Here is a 23,316-nt window from a genome sequence, read left to right on the forward strand (position 1 = left end):
CGGTGCTCGTCCCGGCTCCGCGGGCTCGCGTCTCCCACGGCGGCCGGCGCCGCACGCCCTCCCCGCTCCAGACCCCTCCGGTTGCGCCCCCAGGGCGCTTGACCGGGCTACGGGGACCGGCTCCATCCACCCAAGGTTCATTCCCACCGCCGCAGCCCACCCGCTCGGTGGCATCAGTGGGGAAACTGAGGCACGGGGTGGGGGGGCAGCAGGGAGAGAAAGCGCCCGCAAAGCCACCGGGGAACCTATCCACCACCGCTGCCGGGAGCGGAGACGTCCTGACCTTGGCGGTGAGATCCCGCTGGGGCTTTTCCAGCCCGCCGCGGCCCCCTCCTCCGAGCGCTGGTCCTCCCCGGGGCGGGGGGGGGGTCCCCCCCTCCCCATGCCCGCCTGGGCTAAGCCGTTGCTTTCCGCGGCATCGGCGGCCGAGCTCCCGTATCCCACGCGAGCGACGGATGCCCCCGGCTCGGGCGCGATGCCCCGCTCCGCGCTCGCCGCTTCCCATCATAGCGGCCCCCCCTCCCCTCCCCGTCCCCCCCCCCCAGGGACGCGGCTTTTCCAAGGAAGCCGAGCGGAGGCGTCGCTTCCCGCAGCGCCGGGGCTGACCCGCTCCCGGCGGGACCGCGCGGGTACGAGGACGGTTCCCAGCCCCAAAACGGCTCCGGATGCGCCCGGTTGGGCAGGGGGCTGCAGCGAATGATGGGGAGGGGGGGGAAAGGGAAACTGAGGCAGGGAGAAGAGCTGAGGGATGCAGGGCAGCGTGCAAGCGAGCCCAGAAGCGTCCCCAACGGGTGTCCCATACCCATCGTCTTCCCCCCCCACCCCCCTCCCCGTCCAGGTCCCTCCGGGCACTTACTTTCGGATGTGGCCCACGCCGGGGGCAGCGGGCCGGGGCCGAGGAGCAGGAGGGTGGCGGCGAGCCGCAGCGCCGAGGCCGTCGCCTCCTTCGCCCCCATGGCCGACAGCGCCGAGGGCGGCGGGTGCCGGGGCCGGCAGGCGGGTGCTGCCCCCCCCCTCCCAACCCCGCACCTCCGCCCCGGACGCCTGGGCCCGGCCCGCGGCGCTCCCTGCCCAAGAAGGTGGGGTTGGCCCCGCTTCGGGCACGGGCCGTGCGCGGCGGGCCGGCGCGGCCCCCTCGCCTACTGTTTTCGGCTGCCGCACGCAAAATATTTAGCCTGACAACTGCGCGGGGCCGGGGCCAGGGCTTGTTTGGGAAATAGAGAGGGGAGAAGGGAGAGGAGGAAAACAGGACGCCTGCGCCGCCCGCCCGGCGCCTCCCGCGCCGCCGCCTGCCTCAGTTTCCCCAGCCGGGCTAGCGGCACGGTCCTCGCGCCTCTCGCGACCCCCAAACCCCCCCTCTCCCTTTGCTCTGCAGAGCCCAGAGGTGCAGCAGCCCGGGGTAGGGGGCAATCAGGGATGCGCCCCCCCCCCAACCCCGGGGTGATATTTATTTTTCCAAATACAGCGATGTGGGGAGCAGAATTTGGGGGGGGGGGTCTCAGCAGCCCCAGCACCCCCCCCCCCCCCAGCACCGCGGGGCTGGGAGAGACGGGGCCGGCCGGCGGCTGCAGCAGCGGAGGGTCCCTCTCGCCGTCCCACCCGGCCGGCGGTGGCGGGTGGGGGGGGTCCCGCTCGCCCCCCGGCCCCGCAGCGGCTCACGAGCAGCTGCTCCTGCGCTGGCGCAGCAGCCTGGCGGGGTGGCTGCCGTCGTCCTCCTGGTCGCTCTCGCAGCAGCGCTGGCGGAGGTTGGGGGGGGGGGGGGACAGAGGGGCTGGAGAGCAGCGCCGGGACGTGTCCCACCTCCCCCCCCCCAACCCCGCCACCACCGCCGAGCCCCTCCGTCCGGGCGCGGGGGTCCCGGCCCCTCACCAAGTCCTCGTCCTCCTTCCTCCGGCGGCACAGGAGCCGCATGCGGCAGAGCCGGTTGCAGGCCGACACCATGTTATAGCAGAGCTGGGTTGGGGAAAAGGGGGGGGGGGAGATGGTGGGGGGGGGTCCGTCCCCTCCGCTCCCCCCCCACCCCAAAAACCGCAGCGCTACCCCCCCACCCCACCCGCAGCGCTGCTGCAACGCTCCCGCCACAGCGGGGTGCCCACCCAAACCAGGACCCCCCCCCAACCCGGGACCCCCCCCCAAACCCACAGTGGGGGGGGGCTGCTCTTTCACCTTCCATTTCCGCCGGGCGTTGAACTTGCGGAAGTTTTTCATGTTGATGGAGGAGCGGCTGCGGTTGGCCGCTTGCTTCCGGCTCAGGGGCTGGCAGGGAGCGAAGACAGCCGGCATCGTCCCCCCCGCCGCCACCCGCGGCCCCTCGCCGGTCCCCCCCCCCGCCCCCCCCCAAGCCCAAATCGCGCCCGCCGCAGCCCTACCTTGATCCAGGGGTGGCCGAGGCACTGGGATGCCGTCAGGCGCTGCCTGCAAGCGGAGCTTTAGGGCAGCCGGGGAGGGGGACGGAGGGGACACCAGGTCCCCGGCCATGCGAGGAGATGGAGGAGGGGGGGGGGGAACTCACGCCGGTTCCCGGACCAGGAGCAGCCGGATGAAATCCTTAGCCGGCTCGGAGGTGTCGCCGAAATAGCGCTCCTCGAAGTCGTAGGCGCCGGCCACCACGTTGCAGAGGGTCTCGGCGTCCGTCTCGCCCTGGAAGGGCGACAGCCCGCTGAGGCTGCGGGGGGGGAGACGGCGGAGGAGCTGCTGAGCGCGGGGGGTGGCACTCGTGTGTCCGTCCCCCCCCCCCACCAAAACCGCTCCTCGGCCACCCGCCAGCGCCGTGCCTCAGTTTCCCCGCAGCCCGGAGCCGCGGGAGCATCGCCCCCCCCTCCTTACTCACAGGATGTAGGTGATGACGCCGATGCTCCTGGAAGACAGAGACGGGGAGCAGGAGTGAGGTCGGGAGCCGCATCCTGCTCCCGCTGCCCTGCACATCCCCCCCCCCCCAAAAAAAAAACCCCGCCACCCCGGGGTGGAGGGTCTCCAGCCCGCGTCTCACCACATGTCGGTGGCGGTGCTCAGCGGCTCGTAGTTGATCACTTCGGGAGCTGGGGACAAAGGCGGAGGAGCGGGGAGGGGGGTGTCAGAGGTGGGGAGCGCCGGGGAGGGGGGGGCCGGGCGGCAGCCGTACCGATGTACTGCGGGGTGCCGCAGAGGCTCTTGAAGGCCACGCCGTCCTCCAGCTTCTGGGCCAGGCCGAAGTCGACGATCTTGATTCGGGGCTCGGGGACGTCCTTCTCCAGCAGCATGATGTTCTCGGGCTGCGCGATGGTCGGCGGAGCGTGACGGGGTTGGGGGGGGGGGGACATCGGGTTGCCCCAGCCGCCGTTCCCTCCACCCTCCTCCTCCTCCCACGCCCAAAGCGGCCGGGAAGCGGGGCAGGATGCGGACCGTCCCGCCTCGGCCGCCTCGGGGGCACCTTGAGGTCCAAGTGGGCGATGCGGCGAGCGTGCAGGTACTCGACGGCGCGCAGGATCTGCGCCAGGAACTCGACGGCCTCCTCCTCCGACAGCATCTCCTTCTCGGCGATGAAGTCGAAGAGCTCCCCGCCGCCGATGCTGCGCGGGACGGGACGGGGTAGGGGGGCGCGTGAGCCCCCATCCCCGGCTCAGAGCCCGGCGCTGGACACAGCCCCCCCCCCCCCCGCCGCCAACCCCGGTCCCCCACTCACAGCTCCAGGATCAGCACCGTCTCGGCCTTGCTGGCGAAGAGGTCGTGGAGCCGCATGATGTTGGGGTGGTCGAGCTGCTGGAGGATGGAGACCTCGCGCTCCACCTGCGCCCGGTCCAGGCCCAGGCGGCTGCCGCGGCGCTTGCGCATCTTCACGAACTTGGCGGCGTAGAAGGTGCCCGTGCTCCGCTGCCGGCACCGCTTCACCACGCCGAAGTGCCCGCTGCGGCGAGACGGCCGGCCTGGGGCTCGTCGCAAGGACACGTGGCCACGGGCGCCCACCTACCCTTCACCATCTCAGGGGGCTTCCGGGTGTCCCGGCGCCCGCTTCGCCCGTTCAGTCCCTCCCCGCCTTGGGATGCCGCTGCTTTCCCACGCTCGCTGCCCCCGGCCGGGGACCCCGCTCACCTGCCCAGCTTCTCCAGCAGCTCGTAGAGGTCCTCCACGTTGTCCGGTCTGAAGGTGACCACGGCCGCAGGAGCCGGCGTCTCCTCCCTCGCCGCGTCCTGCGGGGGCCGCGCCGGGACGCCCCACTCAGCCGCCCCCCTGAGCCGCGCCAGGTCCCTCGTCCCCACCGCCGCCTCCCACCCCGCGGGGAGCAGGCGCTGGAGGAGATTCTCCGGTGTCTCGTAGTGTGGTTGTGCTCGAGCTCTTCCGGCTCAATCGCGGCCCCTCTCCCCTCCACCTGATTGCCACTAAACTCTCCAAATCGGGCAAATTTTTGCACCTCTGCTCAAGGGAAGCGGCGGCGGGGTGGGGGCAGCGAGCCGGCCCACGGGCCGGGTGGGATGCAGGTCCGGCCAGGCGGGCACGGCCACGTCCACGAAGGCCGTCTGTGAAGCCGCAGGCACCCCGAGCGGGGAGACCCCCCCCCCCGGCCACCCCCCCCCCCAGCCCCACTCACCTGGCCGGCATCAGGGGCACCCCCCGCCCCGGCATCCTCGGCCATCGCTGCGAAGACAAAAAGGCACCGGGGGAGCGGGTTTGGCGGGGGGGGGGGGGTGCTGGCACACCCTTGCTCCCGGCAGAGCCCCCACAAACTCGTTACAGCAATGCGCTTGGAAACAGCTGGGACGACCGGCTTCACCGACACGCGCTCCCCGCGCAAGCCAGGGTTGGGGGGGGACCCAGCGCCACGTCCAGGGCTCCCGTTTCCCAGGAGCGAGGGATTTTCCCGGGCCGGGCAGCTTCTTATCGCCTGCAAACGCACCCGGCTCGGGGCGCTCCAGCGTCCCGGCTGGAAAGCCCGGGGGGCCGAACCCGCGTGCGGACGCAGCGTGGTGCCCCGGGGCGCTGCCGTCGCTCCGCTTCCCGCGCCGGGGCCGCTCCGGTGGCTCCCGCAGCTGGGGAAAGCGAGGCAGGGAGAAGCCAGGCACCCGGCCAAGCGCTGGGAACAGAGACCCTACGAGGGCGCCAGGAAAGGGAAAAGCCGCCGGTATCTGCCGGAGCTGGGGGGTGAAGGGGGGGGGGTCTCTACCCAGCAGGAAAAAACAGCTGGATAAGGGAGCTCGGATGGAAAACGCCCAGCTCGGCATCGTCCCCGTCCCGACGGCGGAGCCCGCGGCCGCACCGGCGTCGCCCCGGCAGAGCCCGGGGCCCCTCCGCCACCTCGGCGGCAAGAAGAGCGCCGAGCGCTTTCCGCCGGGAAAAATCACCGCCGGAAGCCCGAAAGCGCTACGGGGTCCCCGCTTCCCGCGGCGGGTCCAAAAGCAACCTGTTGGACCCCCCCTCCATACCCCCAAGCTTTACCTCTGCCCCCCGGCCCGGGACGAGACGGCGTCGCCCGCCGGCGAGCCGGCAGCCCGGCTGGTCCCGGCGCGAGGTTTTTTCCTAGAAATCCGTGCGCTTCCCGGGATTGGGGGACGACGGCGGCTGCCGAAGCCCAGGCTGGGCAGAGGCCGAGGCAAAAACGAACAGAAAAGAAAAACAACTCCAATTCGCACTTCTTCCCAAGTCCCTGGAGAAACGCCGCCCCGCGCCGTCCCCGCCTGCAAGAGCGAGGCTGCAAAAGGCCCTTTTAGGGTCGCTCGCCGGAGCGTTTCCCGCGCCTCGGCTCCTCGAGGAGCGGCGGCGAGAGGCGGCCGCGTACGCCGGCGGCCCCCGGGGCTGCGGCGGCCCAAAACGGGGCGAAGTGCAAACACGCAAGCAGCCGGAGCGGATTAAAAATACCTGCTGGGGGAAAAAAATACCCGGGAGGGTGCAAATGGTAGAGAGGAGGGGCAGGTTTGTTAAGGTGGAATGAGATTTTGGGGGGGGGGGGGGGGAAACGACGTGGGCATCACGCCAGCCCCCTCTGCCACCGGCGCGGGAGCATCGCGCGGGGCGAGCGGAGGAGCCCGACGGCCGCATTCGGCGCGGCCGTCACCGTGACGTCGGGGCTTCGCGCGCAGAAGTTCTCGCGGCTCCGGCGAGCCGCTTCCTGCCTCCGGCGGGCGAGATGGCAGGACGCCGGCGGCGCTACCCGCTCCCGGCCGCGGACGTCGAGGTCCCCGTCGCGCTGGGGAGAGGTGGGCGCGCGGGGAAGGGGGTTTGGGGGGGGGGGTCTTCGCAGGGACCGGGGCAGCGCCGGCGGCGGGGGAAAAAAGGCAGCGGCACCGCGGAGCGAAGGCAGGTTTCGGCCCGTTTCGAGCCGTTCTCGCGCCGGAAACGCGGGGTTTCCCTCCGACGGTCGAGCCCCCCGCCCCGGGCTTTTTTAAGCATCTTAACGCCCTTCCGTCGTCGCGCTTTCCCGCGCGTTTTCGGATGCCCGGCGGCCACCGCGTTGCTGGTTTTACCCCTTTTTTTAAGGCGGCACCGAGGACGGATGCCCGGCCGGTGCCTGGGGGTTTTTTTTCCACCCCTCGTCGCCCTTGGGGCTCTCGGCGACGCCGGCGAACACCGAACGCGTCCGCCCTTGCTCCAGCCGGTTCCTCCGCTCGCCGGCAAGCCTCAGCTGGCTCCTCTGACTCAGATACGTGTCTCGTATCGAAATAGCATCCGCCCGGCTGCATCCCACCCCCGGTCGAGCAGCTGGTGGCGATTAAGTGGCGTTTTTTTTCCCAGGGCTGGACGACAGCCGGGGTGCGGGCGGTCCTGCCTGCTGCCCGGCCGCCGGCACCTCTCGGCCTCCATCCCGGCGTCCGTCCGAGGGTGTTTTTTTCCTCCCTCCCGCCGCGGTCCGTGCCGACGCTGGGGGAGAAAGAGGGTGAGGAGCGGCGGGGTCGCGCCGGAGTGCTGAGCCCCCCCCTCGCCCCGTTTCCTCTCCGCTGCCCGGCACAGGCGAGCCCGCGGCCGATGACCGTCCCCTCCTCGGCACCTTCCATCCCGTCGGCGAGGACAAGGCCCCCCGGGGGTCCAGCAGGGCCCCGGCCCAGGCGCCGAGAGCGGAGCTGCCGCCGGGATGCCAGGATGCACAGGGCAGGGTAGGAGACCGGGCAGCCAAGGGTCCGTCCCCCCCCCAGGCTGCCTGCCCCGACATCCCCCCACCCCCCCACAAACTCCCACATCCTCCCAAAATGTCCAGAGGAGGAAAACATCCCCTTCTCTCGCAGGGCCAGGCTGCAAAGGAGGGGTCTGGTACTGCATGCGGGGAGTGGAGCATCCCTGGGGTGCACGCACAGGGTGGGGTGCAGCCCCGGGACCCAGTGCAGCCCCGGGGTGCATGCAGAGGGGTGCATACGCAGGGTGGGGTGCATTTCCAGGACCCAGTGCAGCCCTGGGGTGCATGCGCAGGGTGGGGTGCAGCCCCGGGGTGCATGCAGAGGGGTGCACGTGCAGGGTGGGGTGCAGTCCCAGGGTGCATGCATAGGGTGGGGCGCAGCCCTGGGACCCAGTGCAGCCCCAGGGTGCATGCAGAGGGGTGCATGGGCAGGGTGGGGTGCAGCCCCAGGGTGCATGTGCAGGGTGGGGTGCATTTCCAGGACCCAGTGCAGCCCTGGGGTGCACACACAAGGTGGGTGCAGCCCCTGGACCCAGTGCAGCCCCAGGGTGCATGCAGAGGGGTGCATACGCAGGGTGGGGTGCAGCCCCAGGGTGCATGCATAGGGTGGGGCGCAGCCCCGGGACCCAGTGCAGCCCTGGGGTGCATGCACAGGGTAGGGTGCAGCCCCAGGACCCAGTGCAGCCCTGGGGTGCATGCAGAGGGGTGCACGTGCAGGGTGGGGTGCAGTCCCAGGGTGCATGCATAGGGTGGGGTGCAGCCCCGGGACCCAGTGCAGCCCCGGGACCCAGTGCAGCCCCAGGGTGCATGCAGAGGGGTACATGCACAGGGTGGGGTGCAGCCCTGGGGTGACGCACAAGGTGGGGTGCAGGCCCGGGACCCAGTGCGGCCCCGGGGTGCATGCAGAGGGGTGCATGCGCAGGGTGGGGTGCAGTCTCAGGGTGCATGCGTAGGGTGGGGCACAGCCCCAGGACCCAGTGCAGCCCCAGGGTGCATGCGCAGGGTGGGGTGCAGCCGTGGGGTGCCTACCCGGGGGTCGGGGGTGCAACCCCAGGACTTGGTGCAGCCCCAGGGTGCATGCCCAGGGTGGGGGTGCAGCCCCGGGACCCAGTGCAGCCCCAGGGTGCATGCCCAAGACAGGGTACATGCCCAAGACGAGGCGCATCCCCGGGACCCGGTGCAGCCCCAGGGTGCATGCCCAGGTCGGGGCACATGCCCAGGACCCTCACCCCTAGCCGCTGCCCACTCCCCCGCAGGTGTCGCCGGGCTGCCGGCCGGCATCGCCGCAGCAGGAGCTGGCGGCCCTGCAAGCCCGGACCAGGCTGTGGTTCGAGCGGACGCAGGCCGGCAGGCTGCGGGCGCAGGGCGAGCTCCCGGCTTGGTTCCACGGCTTCGTCAGCCGGAGGTGAGCGCCGGGGCGGGCGAGCAGCTCCGCGCGCCCGGGCTCGGGGAGGCGGCGCGAAACCCAGGTGGCTGCGGGAGGGCGCCGGCGGGCAGAGCAAACGGAGGCTTTCGGTCCTCTTCCCGCAGGGAGACGGAGCGGCTGCTGGAGGACGAGCCGGAGGGCTCCTTCCTCGTCCGCTTCAGCGAGAGCACCGTGGGCTTCGTCCTGTCGTACCGGTGAGGACCGGCGTGGCGTTCGCGGCAGCGCCGGGTGCCCGGGCCGGGGCCGGCGCCTACCTCCGCTTTTCCACGCAGGGGCAGGGAGCGCTGCCGACACTTCATGCTGGAGCAGCTGGCGGACGGGTGCTACGCCATCCTGGGCGAGGGCAGCGGGCACGTCGAGCTGGCGGACCTGCTGCGGCATCACGCGGCGGCCCCCGTGGCGCTCTACGGCGAGCTCCTGACGGCGCCGTGCCGCCGGGTAAGGGCGCGCGTGCGGTCCCCCGATGCTGAGCCGCTCCGTCGGTCCTTGCAGCCTCCGGGATGGGCCAAAGTGCAGAGTTAGCGCCGCTTTCCAATGGGGTCTCGCAACCTGGGGAAGGGGGGGAAAAAAAAAGAAAATTAAAGCATCATAGCTCGGCAAAAATCACAGCTGGGAGCGGCGAGCGCTTCCCGCGCGACTGCTCCGCCGGGGACGAGGACCCGAGCGTGGCAATCCCGGCTCCGGCGGGACATCAAAGCCTGCAGCAGGTCGCAGCTGGGTTTGGTGCCCCCCCCTCCTCGCTGAGCTCCCCTCCGACGGGGCCCGTTCCCTTCGCAGGCTCCCGACGTGCCGGCTAAGGCGGGCTCCCCGGCAGCCGCCCAGGGAGCGAGCGGCCCTACGGGGAAGGGAGCCGCCGCCGCCACCACCGCTGCCCGCGCCTCCGGCGAGCCCCGCGTCCGCCACCAGCCGGAGGAGCGCATCCCTTTCTACGCCGTGGGACGGGTCTCGGCCGCCAGCGCCGGCCCCGAGGAGAACGTCTACTCCGAGGTGACGCCGCTGGCTCGGGGCGCCGTCTCGCCGCTGCCTGCCCAAAGCCGTCCCGCCGCGGAGCCAGCTCGCCGCGGGCTCTTCCGCAGCAAGTCCAGCCTGGCCTCCGAGAGGCAGCAGCTCCTGGCAGCTCCCGGGGCAGAGGGAAGGGAGAGAGGAGCCCGCGGCCCCGCCACGGAGGTGGGTCAGCCCCCTGCCCGCCGGCGGGGTCCTCTCGAGGAGCCACCTCTTCACCTAAAACCGAAGGCCTCGCCGCCTCGGCCGCAGGGATACGGGGGCTCAAAAGGCAGGGCCCCCGGGGGTCTCGCCCACCAGCCAGGGCTCGCTCCGCGCCGGGGCAGGACAGGCTGCAACGCGCAGCTGAACCAAGACGTCGATAGGAGGGAAGTTAAGGGCTGGGAGGGTAAAGGACCGGCTGCGACGGGGCGCCGGTTTTCAAGCCAAACGTCCGCCTCGGACCTTAGGGCAAGGGGTCTCTGCAGAGGCCTTTGGAAACGCAAGAGGGATTCATAGCAATATCCCTTCACCTTTCTCCGTGGGTTATTCCAGGCCACAACGAAGCCTTCACTGCAGCTTGACGATCCCATTTACAGCAGAAGCATGACCACCCCAAAGAGAGCAGCAGCAGCAGCTGCGGGACAGGAGGTTCTGGAGAACATTTACGAGCAGGTTTCTGGAGACCGTCTCTAAGCCACCCAGCTCAGGTAGGTTCAAGGAGAGACCCAGCTCCAAGGCTCACTCGAGGGCAAGCCCACACTCGGTCCACCTGCTCCACAAAGGAGCGATTCCTTCCTCTGCTCGCGGCAGAAGGAGCCACCCAGGCTCAGGCTCCCTTACAGTTGAAGGAGGCTCTTCAAAGCTCAGCGAGAAGGCAGCCCTTCCACGGAAAACCGGCACCAAGCAGCCCCGATCATACCAGGGATGCTAGTCAGCTTCGCATTCGGATTCTCACACCCCTCCTGACGCAGCGGTCTGTTTCCCAGGCCCTGCGAGACAGTTAGAAGACGAGGAAGGAAGGAATGGATTTAATTTATCTTTAAAAAGGATTCAGAAAGAGATTTCTATGAATAGAATCAGGGCGGAGGAAAATGCTCTTACGGTAAAAACAGAATGGTTTCGGGCATGGCTGGTACGCCCAAATTCGAATCTTACATCGGCCATAAGCCTTGGTGACTGCAGCCCAACAGACAAGGCCACAGAAGGCTAAAAAAGAAACCAACCACAAACCACTACCGGCCTAGTTTCCACAGGTAGGTGACTTCAGGCCGTGCCTGTTTCTCCATCCACAGAGCACGGAAAAATATCAACCCTAGGAATCAAATTTGTTGGGCTAAATGCAGCATCTTTATGGTTACACGGATTTAGAGCTGCCCCGTGATGGTGCCCGGCAGAGCTGCAGGCTGCTGCTGGCATCGCGGCACGCTTCTTCCTGTGATAAGGGCCCCCAGACAAATTAAGTTCAGGGGACATTATGTCCAGGACTTAAAAAGCCAGAGGTCCAAGCTCGTTGGCCGTTTTCTTTGGGATGCGCAACGACAAAATTAACGCAGTTCTCACAAAAGTTAGCGCGTCCAGCTGTAGACACAAGAATGGCAAAATTCCCCAAATTCAGACGGGCTAGAACTTCGAGACAGAAAAGATAAAGGAGGCCTGGGGTTTCTAGTTGTTCTTCTACCTCTCAGAAAATCACTTCCATTTTTCACAAGCCCACATTTTGTTGTTGTTAAGTGGCTAAAAGCTGAGACCCATGTAAGTCGCACTCTCTTCCTGTCCTTGTAACTCCCCTCTAGTGTTAAGAATGAGCAATAACACACGGAAGAGGGAAAAGAGAGAAAACATCGGTGCATGAGCTTTTTTGAAAGCTCTAATCAGTCTCTCAACCCTTTCCAGGATTCACATGACCAAACCAAGGCTGCTGAATAAGAGTTTTGGAGCTTCTGATCCATCGGAGAGATCAGAATCTCTTCGCCCAAGTCAATGGATCTGCACTGAAAGCTGCAGCAGACAAAAGCCCTCAGCATGCTGCTCTTCTGGGGGGGGAGCTACGCCCTCTCACCTCTGCTGAAAGTGGCCGTGGTCTGAATTCCGGGTTTGTCCTTCTCCCCAGTTCCAGGCGAGGCAGAGCCTTCTGGCAGGAGGACAACAAATCCAACAGCAATTTAAAACACACAGTTTAACCCAGTTTGTTACATCTCTCTCCCTGCTGGCCACTACAGCAGTGTCGTCAGTGATGGTTTTTTCTCCCTCATCCATCTCCATTCATATGGTCCAGATCTTCAGACGCTAAGCAACTGCTGTTGCTAAGATCCACTTCCTTTTCAGGCCCATGATATCACCACCTACTTGAAGGGGTCAACCCTGGCTGGCATCATCCTCACGGCAGTCGGCCACAGAAGCTGCTGATCGCGGTGCCATTGCCTGTTCTGGTAACGGGGACGCCGAGCACGAGTTACCAGCGCCAACGCGCGCATAGGTGCAGGACAACACAGGCGAGAACTGGCTTTTTAAACAGACAAATACACAGCGGTGAATACAACCAACAGCCCACAGCCCTCTGACCTTCTGCTGCTCAGGTTCACACCGCAAATGGATTGTACTTCGCAGACTCCCTGGGAGAAGCGTTTTGTCAGCATCTGTGCAGCGCTGTTCACTCCACGCATAAACCAGGGCAGCCTTTAAGGTGCTTTGGTGTTCCAAGAACTAAGGAGCAGCAAAACCAACGCCTCAAAACCAACGCCTCAAGCAAAGAGTTGAGATAAGTACCTCTGATGAAAACAGGTGTGGTTCGGTTCATTTAAAAGTTTATTCCTTTATCAAATCTCTTTTCAGAGGATTTCACTGTACATATAAGATATGAATAAATTACTCAACAGTAACTTTATTCTGGTCATTCAAATACTCAAAATGGGCTCTGCAAAGTACTAAAACATTCAGGGAGCTAAACTAGAAATCAGATTATTTTAAAATATCCTAAGAAAAGACTTCATTCATCAGGGTTTTGTTTTGTTTTTGCTTTTGTTTTTACAGGTAACATGGGGAAAACACAACCTTTCTGAGTTTTTTTTTTTTTCCCTAAATGGAATAACAAATATATTAGCTGTTTTAGCTGTAGTTACAACAAATATAACCCTCGGTGTCGGGAATGTAAGTTAAATAACCAGACCACCTCTCTGTTCCCTTCAGCATCACACACTTTGGTGAACAACGAACTAAGTGAGGCCACAGAGATTTGGCTAAAGATACGTGGATCTGGCTAGCAAGCTTGCACATGATTTGCAGTCATACCACCTAGGCCTAATACCTTAAATAAAAGAAAGATTTTGTTTCAAAAAGTTAAGGCCGGACACGGTCTCCTCTTCCCAGCCCAGAGGATAAAGTTAACACTTAATCAGATGTGATGCTTTTACAGGAAACAGAATTGATACAAACAAGCTAAAGAGCTGAAAAAATGTACAGTAGGCAGCTTTTATCTGTGTCTGATTACAGGAAATACTGCTGTTTCACTGCCAGCTGCAATGCATCATGTGACACTGCAAATACTTAGTTCAACTAGTACGGAGATCAGATTGTTACAGCACTGTAGGCCTTGGGTCACGACAGGGGGAGAAAAAAAAGGAGGAAAAAAAAAAGCAAGAAAAACATACATACACAGAACGCTCATATATATCCAAAAGCTCTCAGCAGCTTCTTGCGCTGGCAGAGAGAACCTCATTGTTTTTTGTGCAGTCCACACACTGGGGTATTTTCTCTTGTATTCCAAGCTCTGACCTGTTAGTCTACATCCCCTTTGAAACAAAAAAGTAGTTTCCCCTCAACGTGATTTGAGACAGAGGCTGATGCAGCTGAGAGCAAAAACACTAAATTAGCCACACTTCTCCCTCCCCCCCCCCCCCCAAAAAAAAAAATTAGCATGAGAGGAGCAGTGTATTTACTCAGACAAAACAGCCATTAGGATGTCTCAACAAAAAGGACAAAAAACAGGCTTGCTCTTGAAACTCACTGTCTTTTAGAAAGAAAAATTACACTCTCAACACACAGTGAGTCCAAGAAAGGAGCGAACTGGGAATTGGAAGTTTATTGTGACTCTGCCTAAGATTCCAGCAGCTAAGGCTACTTTCAAGAATTAGTAGCCTGTATACCTACAGGACAAAAGCTCCAAACCTTGCACCAGGCCTTGGGACAAAAGCTCCAACCTTGCCTTGTGCCTTGGGACAGTCCCCAGCTGTACGAGCCAGACTTGATTCGAACCATCTACGTTATTGTTGGGGGGGGGGGGGCAGGGGGAGGGGAGAGGGGGAGATTACAGGTGGAGTTTCAGAAACTTGCTTGCGTTAAACCCTTCTCCTGATAGACCAGGGAGTGCAGTATCCTCCCACCCACAGAGCAGACAGCCATCTATGCAGGGGCCTGGTTGATCTCCAGAAGGCCAGGAGAAGTCTGACACAGTAGGTCACCTGGGACAACAGCCAAAAAGTGGGGGAGAGGTGTTAAAATCCATATTTGGCTTGAGTCTGACGTCGGCTGAGCTTGTTTTCGGACCATGTGTTTTTCAGTTCCAGTTCTCTTTCCTTTGCCTGTAGGAATTGAGAGGATTAAAATCAAAACTGCTACTCACCGATTCAGCAGTATTTTACCCTCCTCCGCCCCTGCTGACAGGGATTACAGAGCACTTCAGCAAGGGGCCTTGTTACAGGAGTTAGTACAATTATCTTGACAGAGGTCTGAATTAATGGGGATGCACAGGCATTTCATTCACACTGAAATGTAGCTTTTGTGGGACAGTCTCAGCAGCTGCTTACCAACCAACCAACCCAGCACTGGTACAGAATTTAAGACAGGAAGCAAGAGTCTTGTAACCAAATAAAACTATGCATGCACTGGAGCTGCGCGGGAGGGGAAGGGAGAGAGAAGCAAAGTAACCCACAGCTAGGAGCTCTATCCATGAGCAGAGCCATAAAATCCTTGGAGTCAAGGCCCTGACGCTGTTTGGGTCGGCGGCGCCCAGGACCCTCGGCCAGCGCTGAGGCAGGAGCTGCGTTCTGGCTCCACCTGCCAGAACAAGAGCTTGGCTCCTGCGGACACCGCTGCCTCCCAGCTCCCCATCAGACCTGCTGCACATCTCATCCAGAGCTCTTAATCAAGGACTAATTATTGCTAGATGTGCAAAGCCTCTGGTTCCCAGCTGCAGAAAAAGCAGCTCCACCAGCTCTGCTTCGTGCTGTTAAGTGTCAACCCTTGTAACTCTGTCCGGAACTGTCTGTGCTAGAGGGAGACTGCTCACCTGATGAATCAGGTACGTGATCTGGTGTTTTCTTCTTTGCTGTCCTGTGGGTTGATCTCCTTTTTTCTAAAAAGCAAAGTCAGAGTAAACGTTCAGCCTGGAAAGACACTGTCCCAGGCAGTGAAACAAGACAAGAGCCTGCACAAAGCCAGTCAAGAAGCCCAATATCTTTGTTTCGCATCAACGGTTTTGGGCAGATTCCTTAGGCTAAAGCAGTTTCTGGTCAGTCTTTACCACCTGTACACGGAGACTTTGTTTTGAGAAGCCCTACTGGTCTCCTGTATGCAATTATTTATACAATACACAACATGAAGGTCCTTGTTCCCCCAGACTGCATAGTGTCTAATACAGCTTCAGCCGCGACTGAGCTAGGAACCGAACACGGGTCTCCTAAATTCCAGTCAGCATTTCTCCCTTCCTGCCCATACCTTGCTGAACGATTTCATGGTTTTCTCCTCTGTTAACGATTTTGTCAACCACTGCTGGGCTCCACTCAGCTGATCATCACCTTTGATGTCCACAAAGTTGATCTCTTCTCTCCCTCGATTCCGCTTGCCTTGCAGACGTTTAAACTGAAAGAACAGAAACAGCAGGAGTTACGCATACATCGGACAGTGCTACTAACCTGAAACAAGCAGGGGGAGATGGGGTTCTGATCCATAAGCTCCCCAAGCACAGGACAGGGCACACCACCACACATCTTCCCAACCAGGAATCCTTTCTTTAAGCGAATTCTGCTTTCTACAGATCAAAGCATCTCACTGAATATTAAGCTTATAACCTTGTTTTCCAATGCAGAAAGGAAAACACCATTTATTCTGGCATTGTCTCTTGCTTAGAGAAAGATCAAAGGAGCTCGGGTTCTCTCACTTTAAGTGCCGTGGAAGCACCCGCAATTTAGCTGCCAAGATATCCACTTTGCATAACTCAAATCCACCTCAGAAGCACAGAGGCCACTCAGAGGAAGTGAGCTCCAGAGGGGCTATTGCCTGCTGTAGCACTGCCCGATTCAGCTAGCAAAGGTGGCCGTTTCTAGACTGCATCAACAATGGGTCAATAGGTTTTTGAGCTACAGTTCCTGAGCATTTCAAATGAGTGGGGAGCTCACCACTGTGCTAAAGGATATAGCACCAAGGTATCTGAATGGCAGCTCACCGGCATCTCAGCAAGCAAGCAACTGCACAGACCTTATCACTCCATACACCTTAACTGCCCTACAACCCCCTAATGAGAACAAGACTGGGGTAGGTGGAAATAACAAACATCACCTATTTATAAAACAAGCATATCCATCTGGAGCAGTAGCCCAACAGATTGCTGGAAGGACACTGCACGTGTCCACAACACAGCGCTAGACCCAATGGAACAACAATCTGGTCGAACTCGGCATGAAGCACAGGTCATGCTGGAGGGTCAGGATTGTAGCTGCCAAGCAGATCCTATGTTCTAGCAGCGCTTAAATGCAAACTCCATAGTGGGATAGATAGTAAAGTGCCAACCGCTTCATCATCTATGAAGGAGGAGTCAGTGCCCATGTCCTGTGGTGGTCCCTGGGCTGGTTCCATCTCCTGGTAGTATCCACTGCTGTAGTAATCCTGTCAGCAAACAAAAGAAAAAACAGGTCATCACCGCAGTGAAGCGAGATTGATCCTGCAACAGCTACGCACACAGACCTTAAGATGCACCACTGAATCTCATACCTCACCCTGCGGAGCTTCTGGTTTTTCACCCTAGGATTTCACTCAACCTCTGGAGACTGCAGTAAGTTACACACGTGCCTCCTTCCAAGGCTAACAGAATCCTCATTACTTTGGCACTGATTGAAGAGTACAGTGCATTTTTTCCAGAGGTACTCAATAACAAATACTTTGCTGGATTACTAGAAACAACCCAGCTTCAGAGATCAGTTCTGGCAAGCCCTGATTCTGCACCCTGAGAACAGCAGGGGCAGTTCTGCAGGGGCATTTTAAAATGAGAGAAGCTATTAAACATTTATCCAGCAAAAAGCATCTATGGCTCCCATCCCAGAGGAATCCTGTTGCACTAAGTGCTGCGCATCTATACTTCTTGTCCCAGCTAGCTCAGGTTAGATTTCCTAAAGCCATAGCCTGCTCCAGTAACTAACTCAAAGCCACTGGTCCAAGATCACGTGTTGGAATAACCCCATCAAGCTTTACCTCCTAGAAAATTAACCTCATACCCACCTGATAATATGCACCAGTCACGTTAGCATCGCTGTAAGCAGGGAACTGGTTATAGGGCTGACTGCCATAGTCTTCTCCAGACTTGGGTGCCCAGCTGTGCTGAGCACCACTGGAACCCGCACCCGTCTTGAACTCCAGAGGGGCGTTAGCAGCAGCATCCTGGAACTGAGGCTCTGGCTCGGTCCCAGGCGGCGGGTCCTCTGACACCACTGTGCCAGAATACATATATGTCTCAGCACTGACAACGCTGGGCTCGCTCTTGTCAGACAAGGAGAAGTAGTTCTCTGGCTCTACCTCTTCATCGCTGTCGTCCTCTTCCTGCGTGATCTGCTTGGTTACCTGGAGGGCAGCGCTCTTCGCAGCAGCTTTGATAGCAGACGGGGAAGGAGTTGTGGCCACTGCTGGCTTGGACAGAGGTTTTGTCTTTGAGGAAGAGGTTGGGGCCTTAGCTGGCTTTGACTCAGGGGCATTTTCTGCTGCTTTCCTCGAGAAAGCGTAGGGCAAAAGTAACCGATTGGTCTCTTTCACTGTCAAGTTTTTGGGTTGAGGAAGCAAAGCAGACAAGCCAGAGCCCTCGCCGCGTCCCTGGTGAGTTTCATGCAGGGTAGACGGTTCACAGAAACAGGAGAAATGAGTGAGACTATTTAGTTTTCCTGACTCCCTGCCAATTATCTCCTCCAATTCTTCTTCTAACAATGTTGATGGGCTTCCCACTGCTTAGCATAACCGTTTGCTGTTTTGAACATGCTGCAGGGCTTTCCTGCCCAAAAGGCCAGTGGGACTTTTAAGGGAAACATCGTACTTGCAAATATGAGTCTACATTTCCCAAATTAATGCATATCTTTCTGAGATTTATACTTAAGACATTTCCCAGGAAAGGGATGTGATGCCCCAAGGGATTTCCAGGATATTATTCCCTAAAAGGCACACGCTGATCAGGGCGTCTGACTGATGCTAATGGAAACCCAAGATCTATCACAGCCAAATGCTTACTTCCTGTGAAGCCTGTTTAATTAAACATCCTAAGGATTTACCTGAAGAGTATTTTTCTTCTTTGCTGGTTCATCTTCCTCTGAATCTGACTGAGAAAGAAAAACAGAACTTAGCACAACTTGAGACAGCCACCAAGCAACTTATGACTGTTTCAAATAGAAAATTAAAAGAATCACAATCACACAAGTTTGAGTTTATAATCTACAAAGACCCAAGCCACAAAGTGACAGTGCGATGCAGTCAAGTTCTCTCTGAAAGCCTCGCTGATACATCTGTATCAGGGCAAAAAGAGATAAAAACCCACCCTGGTTACTAGTATGAGAGAGAGAAACACAGTTCATAGTGAAGAGTAGGGCTATAGTATGTTTAGAGATAGCCGTATCTACTGTGGTTTGGACAGAGCTAGAAGTAATACTGTGCTCCGTTATTTAAAAAAAATAAAATAAAATGAAGCTTTGCAAACAAATGAGCATTACCTCTGTAAACCTCTTAAGCGCAACTTATCTACAACCAAAAAATAATCTCCAACTTGAGCTCGTTTATGCAACTTATGGAATGAAAAAGGATTAGGTAAGCCAAAATTCCAAATTTTCAAGCTGGCAAAAAAATACAACTCACACATATTTGGCCCCTGCCACAAACTAGCATTTAGAGCGCTGACAACTCAGCCATTTTTTTTTTTTTTAAATTACAGGAAAATAAACTTAAAGCAGGGCAAAGAACACAAACTGTGCCTTAAAAGGCCAGCACTCTCTTTTAAAATAATAGACAGCACTACATGAATAAAGGGGAAGAACAAAACTATACCACGTAAGGGTGTAAAAATTTACTGTCAGGATTAATAGGGAATTGTTCAAAATAACTTTGGAGTTGTTAAATATCCATTAAGATCCTGAGTATAAAGCCTGGTCATCTCTGGCATCGCAGAAGGCCCTTAACATCTTTATCGTTTTATAGCTTTGCAGAGCACTTTAAAGAGATTGCAGGAAACAAGGACTTCTGCCAGTTTACTATCTAAATTATAAAACACGATAAAGAAAAAGAACACACAAAAATAGAGGCAAGTCAAGAGTTGCAATAAAACCAGTATGCTACATTTAGTAGACAGGAGCTAAAAGCGGACTGTACAGGAGTATCAAGAAGGTATTTTACGGGAAAAAAAAGGGACGGAAGCAGGGATGTCTGTCACAGAGGCAAAGGGAATTCCAAGAATCCCAAACACCAAACCACTAGCTCTATTTTTAAGGTATTTCTCTCTTACCAACATTCACTCACTAGCTTGACACTGATGACCTGCAGTATTTCTGTTCAAAGCTATCGCTGGAGCATAAAGGGTGGGGGGGGGGGGAGCAAAGGAGGAGAAACAAATCTCCTTTCATTTGACCTTATCCCATGACAGGTTTCAGTGAAACTCGTGAGGAAGCTAAGAGCCTTGACATCTGTTTTATTGTGAAGTGTCTGCTCCACAAGTGCTGTGAGAAAGCGAATAAGCAAGACACAGGTATGAGAGAATGGGATAAACCTAATCGGTTTGCCTGTAATGACAACCGAACAAGGTCCCGTTGCCTGGCGAACGTGGATCACCACCAGAATCAGCAGAAAGGTTTGAAATGACACAGGAAATTGGAGATGGGCAGCTGAGAGGGCCCTAGGGCCTCCTTAACACGAAGTCATTCTGTGCACTTCCTCTTGTTGCCCAGCCTACTAAAAACAAGATAGCTTTGCTGGAAGGTTTCATCCTAATGGATTGGGATCCGTGCTTTGCAACGAAGACTAAATTGTTCTTCTGTCTGTCAACAAAGCTAGCAATGAGCACGTCCTGCTGTTTAGCAGCCAGATATATTTAGCTGCACCTCTTTCAGGTTTTTGGGAGCCTTGGCAGAAGGCACTTTGGCTCTGGAATTCGCTAAACTGGGCTAAGATATTGACAAGCAACAGAGCGCAGTTACAGAGATGACCAGAACGCGTGCTCCATTCACACTCTTTCTTCCAATATCCCTGCAGACTGCTGGTCGAGCGAAATGACATACGCCGACTTAATTTCAGCTCTCCCAGGCCTAGGATGCTGCCAGACCAATATTAATTGACAGTGTTTATAAATTCATACCGTAAAACCTCTTCCTCAAACAGCCTGTCCCCATGGAAATGACCCTAACCTTTGCAATTCAGCTTTTACGCGTGTCCTAGGATAAGAGGTACTAATGTCACCAGAGCCAGCGGCCGAGCCAAAAGAGAGCCGCAGCCACACGACCACTCCCCCTCCACGCTAAACCACCACCGTGCCAGGGTGAATTAGCAGCGGGGGAGAGAAGGAAAGCTAACACCTCCCTTGTCTCCCCGTTAAATCTTTGATGGCTACAGCCATAATCCTTCCAAGACAGGGGGGAAAAAAAAAAAAAAGTCCCATACAAGCCCTCTGAAAGAAAGATCTGAGTGTCACTGACAGTACCCACCTATTCCACCACTGCTGCTGCTGTCAATAGGGACACCTAGGACAAAAAAGGGGGTGTGGGGGGAGAACACCTGCATTTCCCTGCTTTTAGCGCCAACTGACAGCTGAGATGCCTCACCTGACTATGCAGCTGTTTAGATATAGTGTTTAGGAACCCTGTAAGGCATGAGGCACTGCAAAAATAAAAATAAAATGTGAAAAAAACCAAACAAAACAAACCAGAAGTTAAAAGGCAAATGATTACCTAAAAGTCTGGAGAACACCTGAAGCCTTTAGATAAATAAACAATAAACGGATAGGAAAATCTCTCAATTTTAAAGCAAACAGAAGAAGAGGCTGGAAAGAAACGCAGACTGACTGGGGATATGCCCCAAACCAGGCCAAACAGTCCCAAATCATCAACTCATTAACTGCAGTAATAAATAAGGGGGCAGATAATCTGGGGTTTGCCGTATTATGATTATAAATAAGGTTCCCATAGCAGTTTAATTCTGAAAAGCGCTTTAGGATTAGGGCTGGGAGAAACCTCGCTTGTGGATGCCACAACAGCAGCAGCAGCAGGCCGGGTGTGGGTACCTGGCCGCGTTAGGACGGTTTGTGCTTCGGGCAGGGGGGGCAAAGCAATTCGCCGGGGGGGGGGGGGGTGTTGCTCCAGCAAGTGCCATCTACCCCGGGGAAGGGGGCTGCGGAGAGGGGAGGGCTTCAGGCAGCACAGCGCCGGGGAAGGAGGGCGCACGGCTTGGGTCCGTACTCACATCTGCCTTGTGCAGCTCGGGCGCCGCGATCCTCACCGGCTCCGTCCTCTTCTTCGGCTTGGGGAGGCTCAAATCCCCGCCAGCGGCGGCCGAGGCGGGAGGCGGCAGGCTGAGGGCGGCCGCGTTCCTCGGCGGAGGCAGGAGCAGCCCCCCCGGCCGGGGTTGCTCGGCGCTGCCGTCGGCCGCCGCCTCGGGCGGGCTGCCGGGGCTGCCGGCCGGCGGAGGGGTGCCGAAACCCCGCAGGCCCGGCGGCGGGCCCACCAGGAAGGGAGGCGGCAGGGGGAAGCCGCCGCCGCCCACCAGGGTCGGGTGAGGCGGCGGTAAAGGTGGCGGCGCGGCGGCTTTAGGGGGAGGCAGGGCGGCGAAGAGCCCCCGCGCCGGCGGGGCGGCGGCGGCGAGAGGCGGAGCGGCGGCGGCTTCCTCCTCCTCGCCCGCGGCCGCCTCCTCCTCCGCATCGCTCTCCTCCTCGCTGCTGGCGTAGGCCACCAGGGACATGGCCCCCCCCGGGGAGGGCAGCCCTCGGCGGGCAGGAGCCGCTACGCGAGGCCGAGGATCCGCCCTCCCGGCTAGGCCGCGCCGCCGCCGCCGCCGCGCCTTCAGCGCCCGTGGCCGGCAGGAAGGGGAGGGAAGGGGCGAGGCTAAGGCGCCATGGCGGGCCCGCCCCCGCGGCCCCGGCGGCGGCCAAGGGGACTCCTCCTCCTCCCCGCCTCAGCGCCCGGCTCCGCGCCGCGCCGAGCCGCCCTGCCAGATAATGGCTGCCGAGAGGGACCGCCACCACCCGCCGCTTTGCCCGGCTCCCCACCGCCTCGCCCGCGGCCGAACTACAACTCCCAGCGGGCCCCGCGCCTCGCCCGCCGCCGCCCTCCCGGCGGGCCCTGCCGCGCGGCACCACGGGAAACGCAGTCTCCGCCCCGTCCGGGGTGGACCACGGCTCCCGGCATGCCCCGCGGAGGGAGAGAGGGAGGGAGGGGGCGGGGCCAAGCGCCTGAGGCGGAGGGGAAGGGGCCTGTCATGGCGGGGGAGGCCCGGGAGGGGCTTTGGGGGGGGGGGGTTGGGGCTCCCCAAAACGCTCACTTACAGAAATGTCGCTGTGAAAAGCAAGAAGGAGGCCTGGCAGGGCGAGGGGGCCGCAGGGGTGGGGCGGTCCCGCTGGGGAGCCGGTGGGTGCGATAGCTGAGCGGGTCCCTGGGGAGGTTTGCGCTTTCCGAAATAAGGTTTTTGACCAGCCCCTGTGTCCGACTTTCTTAAACAACAAATGTTTCGGGGGGAGAACAACAACAACAGACAAAACTGAGGGGGGGGGGGAAGCCACAAAGGGAAACGTTTTGGTGCTGCTTTTGGCTCCCCGGCACCGCGGGGCACCGCTCGCTCTCCCCCCCCCCCCCACCGGAAAGGTCCCCGAAAAGGGAGAAACAGGCCAAAGCAGGGCAGCGGCCTGCGCGAAGGCGGCTCAGCGAGCGGAAGGGGCCCACAGGCCTCCAAAACCACGAGCGAACCGCGCAGGCCGGCGGGGAGTTAATTTGCTCTTTCTCAGCCCCAAAGCAGGGGGGGAAAAAGACTACGGCTCCCGGCGCCCATCGCAGCGCTAGGGCCTCCTAGTTAATCGCCAACCGCGGGCCCCGAGCGGGACTACAGCTCCCGGCGTGCCCGGAGGTACCCCGGAGACCCCCCGGACGCCGGCTGCGGGCTCCCACCGCCTCCTCAGACCCTCGGCCTGCTTCGCGCCGGGGTCTTAGGCCCTCGTTCGCCCCGGCCTCCCTTCTGGAGTGCCTTAACTCCTTCCCTTCCGGCTTATCCCCACGCTGCCGGCTTAATTTTAAGGCAGGAAGCGTTACCGCACCGTACAGCAGTGTTATTTAAAACAAAAAACAAAAAAAGAGTCCTAGTCTTGCTTGGAGAGGGCTTTTCTGGAGCGGGGTGGAGGCAGGAATTACCTTTGGTCGTAGGTTTTACAGCGGGCAGCACAGCGGGATCCGTGTCCCTGGCAGTAATTTTATTCATTCTTTTATTACTCCCCTGACTTTCGGTTTGACTCCAATGACCTCCATGTGATTTGCTCTGGCCTTAATAAGAGCGGAGCCAGGCTCTGAATTTGGGTCCCTGATTCAAAGCCCGGGGAAGTAATTTGCTGAGCCGCTGC

General features: G+C 59.5%; 3 protein-coding genes across 5 annotated transcripts; 1 reads left to right on the forward strand and 2 right to left on the reverse strand.

The window, feature by feature from the left end:
* Positions 1-1,386: 1,386 nt before the first annotated feature.
* On the reverse strand, positions 1,387-6,997 carry LOC138062898 (death-associated protein kinase 2-like). 2 transcript variants are annotated; one of them, XM_068922138.1, is made up of 14 exons: positions 6,435-6,997; positions 5,410-5,547; positions 4,565-4,611; positions 4,069-4,166; positions 3,662-3,883; positions 3,410-3,548; positions 3,122-3,251; positions 2,990-3,038; positions 2,831-2,857; positions 2,513-2,665; positions 2,370-2,415; positions 2,167-2,256; positions 1,870-1,953; positions 1,387-1,736 (listed from the first exon to the last, which is right to left on the reverse strand). In XM_068922138.1, exons 3-14 carry the CDS (start codon positions 4,607-4,609, stop codon positions 1,656-1,658), a joined length of 1,164 nt encoding a protein of 387 aa, XP_068778239.1. In that variant the 5' UTR covers positions 4,610-4,611; positions 5,410-5,547; positions 6,435-6,997; the 3' UTR covers positions 1,387-1,655. The 2 variants fall into 2 exon arrangements, with proteins under 2 accessions (XP_068778239.1, XP_068778240.1); XM_068922139.1 differs by lacking the exon at positions 2,167-2,256 and having other exon boundaries at positions 1,452-1,736.
* On the forward strand, positions 6,015-12,367 carry SH2D2A (SH2 domain containing 2A). 2 transcript variants are annotated; one of them, XM_068922141.1, is made up of 8 exons: positions 6,015-6,167; positions 6,919-7,061; positions 8,335-8,483; positions 8,609-8,698; positions 8,777-8,942; positions 9,282-9,671; positions 10,041-10,195; positions 11,382-12,367. In XM_068922141.1, exons 1-7 carry the CDS (start codon positions 6,098-6,100, stop codon positions 10,179-10,181), a joined length of 1,149 nt encoding a protein of 382 aa, XP_068778242.1. In that variant the 5' UTR covers positions 6,015-6,097; the 3' UTR covers positions 10,182-10,195; positions 11,382-12,367. The 2 variants fall into 2 exon arrangements, with proteins under 2 accessions (XP_068778242.1, XP_068778243.1); XM_068922142.1 differs by having other exon boundaries at positions 11,814-12,367.
* PRCC (proline rich mitotic checkpoint control factor) lies at positions 12,276-21,970 on the reverse strand. Its single transcript, XM_068922137.1, has 7 exons — positions 21,177-21,970; positions 18,011-18,058; positions 16,977-17,561; positions 16,272-16,367; positions 15,201-15,344; positions 14,773-14,838; positions 12,276-14,065 (listed from the first exon to the last, which is right to left on the reverse strand). Exons 1-7 carry the CDS (start codon positions 21,669-21,671, stop codon positions 13,979-13,981), a joined length of 1,521 nt encoding a protein of 506 aa, XP_068778238.1. The 5' UTR covers positions 21,672-21,970; the 3' UTR covers positions 12,276-13,978.
* Between the last annotated feature and the right edge of the window lie 1,346 nt (positions 21,971-23,316).

Source organism: Struthio camelus, chromosome 30, assembly GCF_040807025.1.
Source record: "Struthio camelus isolate bStrCam1 chromosome 30, bStrCam1.hap1, whole genome shotgun sequence".
Taxonomy (NCBI): domain Eukaryota; kingdom Metazoa; phylum Chordata; class Aves; order Struthioniformes; family Struthionidae; genus Struthio; species Struthio camelus.